The 7,394-nt window shown below is 61.0% G+C and overlaps 4 protein-coding genes across 4 annotated transcripts; 3 read left to right on the forward strand and 1 right to left on the reverse strand.

Moving 5' to 3' along the window:
* Positions 1 to 8: 8 nt before the first annotated feature.
* OT_ostta09g03050 (Helicase, C-terminal) lies at positions 9 to 3,974 on the forward strand (the record flags this gene model as incomplete). The annotated part of the gene is made up of 2 exons (XM_022983386.1): positions 9 to 158; positions 270 to 3,974. 2 exons carry the CDS (start codon positions 9 to 11, stop codon positions 3,972 to 3,974), a joined length of 3,855 nt encoding a protein of 1,284 aa, XP_022839657.1.
* A 192-nt stretch (positions 3,975 to 4,166) lies between these two features.
* OT_ostta09g03060 (Malonyl-CoA ACP transacylase, ACP-binding) lies at positions 4,167 to 5,397 on the forward strand (the record flags this gene model as incomplete). Its single annotated transcript, XM_022983387.1, has 2 exons — positions 4,167 to 4,219; positions 4,416 to 5,397. 2 exons carry the CDS (start codon positions 4,167 to 4,169, stop codon positions 5,395 to 5,397), a joined length of 1,035 nt encoding a protein of 344 aa, XP_022839658.1.
* A 323-nt stretch (positions 5,398 to 5,720) lies between these two features.
* Positions 5,721 to 6,632, forward strand: OT_ostta09g03070 (unnamed product; the record flags this gene model as incomplete). Its single annotated transcript, XM_003081248.1, has 1 exon — positions 5,721 to 6,632. The coding sequence occupies one exon, from the start codon at positions 5,721 to 5,723 to the stop codon at positions 6,630 to 6,632; it is 912 nt and encodes a 303-aa protein (XP_003081296.1).
* Positions 6,633 to 6,768: 136 nt separating this feature from the next.
* Positions 6,769 to 7,257, reverse strand: OT_ostta09g03080 (NIF system FeS cluster assembly, NifU,C-terminal; the record flags this gene model as incomplete). Its single annotated transcript, XM_003081249.2, has 1 exon — positions 6,769 to 7,257. The coding sequence occupies one exon, from the start codon at positions 7,255 to 7,257 to the stop codon at positions 6,769 to 6,771; it is 489 nt and encodes a 162-aa protein (XP_003081297.2).
* Between the last annotated feature and the right edge of the window lie 137 nt (positions 7,258 to 7,394).

The raw sequence follows: 7,394 nt of genomic DNA on the forward strand, positions 1-7,394 counted from the left end.
GGCGTGTGATGGCGCGCGTGGCGCGCGATGCGCGGTCGATCGGTCGCGCGGATTGGCGCTCGCGAGGGACGCGCGCGGCGTCGCGCGCGACGTCGGAACGCGACCGGGGACGTGACGCGGATGATGGCGTCGGTGTGGTGACGAGCGCGCGGGTGGTGGTGCGTGGAGACGGGACGAGTGCGCGCGCGCGACGGATGGGTGGTTTGAACGCGGCGCGACGGGCGGGCGACGGAGGACTGACGACGAGCGCGCGCGACGGGACGACGCAGCATCGATTGCGAGCGGGGGTGGAGTATGAGATCAGTAACGGGTGCGAGAACGCCAAGGGACGGGCGTTTGATGATTTTCAGAGTTTTCTCACGGCTTCGCTGCGAGAGTTGGAGACGTCGCACGCGTCGCCGATGTTGGCGCACATGGTGCGGGATTCGATGATGTACGGGAAGTTAGACACCGATCGCCGACGGATGTTGTTGAACAACGTGTCGGCCGCGCTCCCGGGGGTGGTGCAGAGCGCTGCGTCGACGATTGAGAACGCGTCGGCGCCGAGAGGATGGGCGCCGCCTCGCGCGGCGGCGGAGAACGCGGCGTCGACGTCGTCGTCCTCGTCAGTGCTCGCGGGCGTCGGTGGACGAACGAAGAGCGCGACGGACATGAAGTCGACGACGGAGGCGATGACGACGACGCAGCGCACGGAAACGGCGTCCGCAGGGACGGCGCCGTCGAACGCGAAACCGACGCACGTCGAAGTCTCGCGAAACTCCTCCGAGTTCCCATCGATCATCGTGTTCGACTTGGAAACCACCGGGTTGAGCAAGGAAAAGAGTCGAATAATCGAACTCGCCGCGCAGTCGCTCACCGACCCGTCCGCCGCTTTTAGCACGCTGGTGAACCCCGGTCGGTTTAACATTCCACCCGCTATCAAGGCGCTCACGGGCATCACGAATAGTATGGTGAGCGCCCCCGATGTGCCTTCGTTCGCCATGGCGGCGGAACAATTCGAGATGTTTATTGAGCAAGTTCGACAGTCGCGACCGGGCGCGCCGGTGTTGCTCGTCGCGCACAACGCACGTCAATTCGACGCGGCGTTCATTCAGTACGAGTATCGTCGACTCGGCCGGGAGTTGCCGTCGAGTTGGCGATTCTGCGACACACTACCACTCGCTAGACAGTTGCTTCGTCCTGATGGTCTCGGAAAGTTTTCAATGGACGTCTTACGTGGACACTACGATATCGAGTTAGAGGGTGGGGATGTTCAAATGCACCGGGCGGGTACGGACGCGCGCGTTTTGGCGGATATTCTCAACAAAATGCTCGAACATCCCAGGGCGAAGGGTAATGAGTTGCGCTGTCTAGAGCAATTTTCATTCTCTCTCGGAGATCCCGGCGCTGGGAGCTTGAAGCGCGCAACAGCGGAGGCGAAATCCGATAGCGAGCGATCTTGGTCGCCCGGCGGCGCGCCGGGATGGGGTGGTGGCGGCACGGTGAGCTTGAGCGACGGCGAAGAGGCCGACTTGGGTGGAGGTTGGGCCGTCGTCGACGAATTCGAAAATGAAGAAAAACTCGAGAGCTCCGAACGAGAATCGTCTCCGAACGACAACGTCTCGCTTCGCGGCGTCCAGAAACCCTTCTGGGCGGCTGAGGATCCAATCAACGGCATTCTACCAGAAACAGTTGACTTTCAAAAGCTCGTCGAGATCACAGCGAAGACGGATGTCTCCGAGCTTAGGCTCGATGTAGAGCGATGGAAAGAAACTCCGATAGATGTGTTGAAGGATAAAGTTCCCAAGTCGACGATGAAGGCGTTGAAGGCGGAAGGCGTGAGCACCATTGAAGCAGTGCTTCGCAACTGCCCGCGGAAATACCAAGAGTTCAGCGCGTGGAACAAATCGCTGGCGATGGGGACGCAAGTCACGCTCACGGGTACGGTTCGTTCGATGCAAGTTCGTGATTACATGCGCGGGCGCTCGATTCCGAACACCATCTTAGTCGAGGTGGACTTACCCGAGTCGGAGATCACCACGTCGGATGATAATCCATGGGGAGACAACAAGCCTCGGTGCAAGGTCAAGGTCTGGGATCATATCTCCAAAGACATGCGCGCGGGAATGCCGATCGGAGCGCGCGTGAGCGTGCGTGGGACTTTAGGGACGGGAGATAGGAACTGTCAGTTTAGCATCGATGGAGGGCGAGTGGCTCCGATTGCCGAAGATGCGCCGATATTAGAATCGGACGGCGCGGAGATTGTGGCGACTTACGCCAAGCGTGGACAGATGAGTAACGTAGAGTGGCATCGAGCGATTAGCGCATCAATGGATATATTCGTCGAAAAGCTACCCGCCGACCCGGTCGAGGTATCTATGGGTCGAGACAACCCGTTGCTTTCGGAGCTCGGCTTGCTTTCGCATTCGGAAGCGGTGAAAAACATTCACAGACCGAAGAACGTTGAGATCGTCGCGCAAGCGCGTGAGCGTTTGGCGTTCGAAGAGCTGCTGTTATTACAGGTCGCGCTTTTGCAGGAACGCAGTCGCTTGCAAGCGTTGCCTGTTTCAGAGACCACAGAGGGTGTGTGCATCGTCGGCACGGCATTGGTTGACGAGTTGCGAACCGAGCTGCCATTCGCGCTCACGCGTTCTCAGGAGTCTTCGCTCGAAGAGATCTTGAGTGATATGGCGGGGCCGGCACCGATGCTCCGCTTACTCCAAGGTGACGTCGGGTGCGGTAAGACGGTCGTCGCCGCCATGTCGCTGCTCGCTGCGGTTGGAGCCGGGCATCAAGGCGCTTTCATGGCCCCGACGGAAGTTCTCGCGACGCAGCACCATCGTGTGCTCACCGAGTTGTTGTCGCAGATGCGAGACCCACCTAAGGTGGTATTGCTCACGGGATCTACCAAAACTGCCGAGCGAGCGCAGATACTCGAGGATTTGAGCTCTGGGAAGATAGGAATCATCGTGGGCACGCACGCACTGATTCACGAGAAGGTCGTCTTCAATTCTTTGGGGATCGCCGTCGTGGACGAGCAGCATCGTTTCGGCGTTGAACAGCGAGCAGCGCTACTTTCAAAGGGTAAGGTACCGCCGCACATGCTCACCATGAGCGCGACTCCGATTCCCCGAACGTTGGCGATGACAAAGTTTGGTGAGATGGCCCTCAGTGTCATTGATGAAAAGCCTGCAGGTCGTTTGCCCATCATCACGAAAGTCTGCGCCGTGGACGAACACGATATCGCTTACGAAGCGATGCGTGACGAAGTTCGTCAAGGCGCTCAGGCTTACATCATCGTGCGTCTGGTGCAAGAATCTGGTTCCTCTCGTATGTCCGAGGTGAAGGGCGCGGAGGAAGAGTATGCGCGTTTGGTGAGCAAGTATCCAAACGTGCGCTTCGGCCTACTGCACGGCCAGCTAGGCGCGGAGGAAAAGGCCGCAGCGCTCGAAAAGTTCAGTGCGGGCGAAACCCAAGCTCTCGTCGCCACGTCGGTCGTCGAGGTTGGCGTCGACGTTCCGAACGCGAGCATCATCATTATTGAGGACGCCGACGGTTTCGGTCTCGCCGCGCTTCACCAACTTCGCGGTCGCGTTGGTCGCGGCTCGAGGCAATCTAAGTGCTTCCTCTTACACACCCCAGGCGTCGGCGAAAACGCCGAGTCCAAGGAAGATAGAGCTCGAGATCGTTTACGAGTTCTCGAGCAATCGAACAACGGTTTCCGCATCGCCGAGAGCGACTTGCAGCTTCGCGGTGCCGGCGAGCTCTTCGGTACCAAACAAAGCGGCCAGCAGGTGAATCTGTTCCACGCCTCGATGTCCACGGATCTATACCTCCTCGAGGCTGCGCGCAAGGCTGCCGCCGAGATGATTTCTCGCGCGTCCTTGTCGAGCGAGCCGCTTCCGGCTCCGATCGCGGTAGCCCTCGAGACCAGACCCGCGCTCGTGCTCGACAACGCCGTCGTCTCCGGCGGTCAAGTCGTGGCGTCGAATTAATTCCTTTCCATAATCATTCCCTAGTGCGCGTTGTAACGCGTTGTATTCAATCACACGCATTGGCGCTCGTGAACCATCCTCCGCGCGTCGCGCCTCCCTCTAGGGCTGCTGCCGAGTCACGAATTCGGGTTTTTCCGCCAACCGACGACTTCTCGCGCGCGGCGCCGCACACGCGCGCGTTTCGCGACGAACATGTCGGCCTCCGCATCGCTCTCCATCAGCGCCCGCGCGACGCGCACGTCGAGGTGCGCGCGCGACGAACCGACGCGACGACCGAGCGCGAGTCGACATCGATCGGGTCTTATCTGTCTCTCGCGCGTCGGCTCGATGGCGTGTGTTCGACGCCCGGCGCGTCGCGACGGCCGAACGAGCGCGCGCGTTGGAACCGCGCTCGACGCACGCGGTGACTGACGAGAGATGACGTCGTTGGCGCGAACGTAGGACTCGCCGAGCGACGACGCGCGCGTCCCGTTCCGTCGTCGTCCGGGCGGCGGATTACGCGCCGAAGAATGCGTTCTTCTTCCCGGGACAAGGGGCGCAGAAGGTGGGCATGGCGAAGGAGCTGTGCGAGGAGTGTCCGGCGGCGAAGGCGATGTTCGACAAGGCGTCTGAGGTGCTCGGGTACGATTTGCTCGACGTGTGCGTGAACGGCCCGGCGGAAAAGTTGAACTCCACCGCGGTGTCGCAGCCGGCGATTTACGTCTCTTCGCTCGCCGCACTGGAGAAGATGAAGATGACGCCGGAGGGTAAGGCTGCGATCGATGCCGTCGACGTCGTCGCGGGTCTCTCTCTGGGCGAGTACACGGCTTTGACGTTCGCCGACGCGCTCTCGTTCGAGGACGGCTTGAAGCTCGTGAAGATTCGCGGTGAGTCCATGCAAGCCGCCGCCGACGCCACGCCGTCCGGCATGGCGTCCGTCATCGGGTTGTCCGCTGAAAAGGCTGAAGAGCTCGCCGCGCGCGCGGCGGAACTCTCCGGCGAGCCGTGCTCCGTCGCGAACTATTTGTGCAACGGCAACTACGCGCTCTCCGGCGCCATCCCGGCCATCGATAAGGCTGAGGAGATCGCCAAGCCCGAGTTCAAGGCGCGCATGCTCGTGCGCCTCGCCGTTGCCGGTGCGTTCCACACCGATTTCATGGCCCCGGCGGCTGAACAACTCAAGGCTGCCCTCGACGCGACGGACATGAAGGAACCGCGCATCCCGGTTGTCTCCAACGTCGACGTCAAGCCGCACACCGACGCCGCGAGCATTCGCACCACGTTGGCCAAGCAGCTCACGAACCCGGTGCAGTGGGAAACCACGATGACGACGCTTCTTGGCAAGGGCTTGGAGGCCGCCACCGAGGTCGGTCCGGGTGCGGTGATTAGCGGCATCATGAAGCGCGTCGATAAGTCGTTCAAGTGTGAAAACTTCACCGTGTAATAGAATCTGAATCGGTTCATAGCCACATTCATTCGCTCGTGAAGATCGTGGCGCGCATCGGAACGTCGTCTCGCGACACCGCCCAAACGCCCTCACCGCGCCGCTCTCAGGGACGAGGACGACGCGAGCGAGCTCACCGGTTGCCGGTTGCACAGGCGAGTTAACGAGATCCGACGTTAGGTCCCCGCGCGGCGCCGTCCTCGCGCGCGGTGCGGACGCGGGCGTCGACGCGACCGACGCTTGCGTTCCTCGAGCGATCGACGGGTCGTCGATCATCCGCTCGCGACGACGACGGGAGCGAGCGGTCGGTTTCGCGCGTGGCGATGGCGGGCAACGCGACGTGTAAGGATTGCGGCGCGCCCACAAAGGGATACGCGAGGTGTTTTAAGTGTAACGAGACGTCGAAACGGCGACGTGAATCGGCGTCGGCGGACGGTAGCGGTCGACCTTTCGCGCCGCGGCGGGACGACGAGTATAAGTTTAAGAGCGCCGGCGGCGGCGTGAAGACGGCGACGGCGCTCGCGGAACACTTTGCTCGAGAATTTTCCAATAGTCAGATCACGGCGCGTTCGGTTAATCGAGTGCTCGAGTCGCTAGGATGGATCACGCGTTCGCCGTACGATTCTGGGGGGTGGGAGAGCACGAAGGCGGGTCTGAGAAACGGCGCGTCGAATCACGCGGCGTCGAACGGCGTGCCGTACGTCAAGTTTGAAGAGCGCGTGGTGCGAGAGCCCGCACTTCGCAGAGCGTTGTCGGATTTCTCTGCGCCGATGAAGGCGTCGCCGCGAAAGCAAACGCAAAGGAACGATGACGGAGTCGAGCGACGAAACGAGCCGGCGGAGTGTCGATGCGCGTGCGGGAGGTGCTCGATTATCGGCAAGTCGCAGAAATATAAAACCAGGGATGGGCACTACGTTCGGAGTCGCGGAGAGGTGCTGATCGATAACTTTCTGTATTCCACTGCCGTGCCGCACGCGTACGAGCTCGAAGTACACCTCGCGGAGAATAAAGTCATGACGCCGGATTTTTGTTGCCGCACCCCCAAGGGCAACGTGTACATCGAGTTTTGGGGACTCAAGGGTGAACCGGATTACGATTCGTCCACAGAGTACAAGAAGAAACTCTACGAAGAGTTCGACCTGGATCTCATCGACGTAAATCCGGATGACCTCGATAATTTAGACGCCTACTTGTCGAGAAAACTCGCCCAGTACGGCGTGCGAACCGCGTACTAGAGCGCGTGCGTCGCCGAGACGCTCGAGGAGACTTTAGAGTCGCGAAACGTGAGTTGTGAGTCGTTGATTGTTCATTATTACAGCGCGCGTCGCCCCGTCGCGTGAAACCATAAAACAACCCCGTGAATGAATTAATTTAATTGACCTGCCTGATCTTGCACTCGCGAACGAGCGGGAATTTTTGTTTGAGCGCCTGCGCGATGGAGAACGCGAGCGCCTGCGGCCCCTTGAATCGCAAGATACAAATCCCTCTCGAGTCGAGCGACTCCACGCTCACCTCGCCGCCGTAGCTCGTGATGGACTTTCGAAGCTTTTCGAGGTGCGCCTCGAGCGTCTCCACCGTCATTTCCTCCGCGTCGCCGCTCACGTTGACCACTTCGTCCACGGCTGCACCGAATTTCTGCTTCAACAGCTTCTCGATCCCGCCCTTCATCGTCGCCGTGGACGACGCGCACGTCCCACACGCCCCATTCAAACGAACGACGATCATCCCGTCGTCGATCGTCACCAGCTCCACGTTCCCGCCGTCCGCGATCAAGTACGGGCGAACCTCGTCGAGCGCCGCGTCCACGTTTTCCATCGTCAACTCCAGCGTCGGCGCATCCGCACTTTCCACCGCGTCCATCGCCACCGCGCCCGCGCGCGCCGTCGCGAAAGGACTCACCGCGGCTCCGCGGCTCGCGTCGCGTCCCCCCGACCCGTCCGCGTCGTCGTCCCCACCCCCACCCGCCGCCACCGCCCCCCCTTCCCCCACATCCGCCC

Source organism: Ostreococcus tauri (genome assembly GCF_000214015.3).
Source record: "Ostreococcus tauri WGS project CAID00000000 data, contig chromosome 09, whole genome shotgun sequence".
NCBI classification, from domain to species: Eukaryota; Viridiplantae; Chlorophyta; class Mamiellophyceae; order Mamiellales; family Bathycoccaceae; genus Ostreococcus; species Ostreococcus tauri.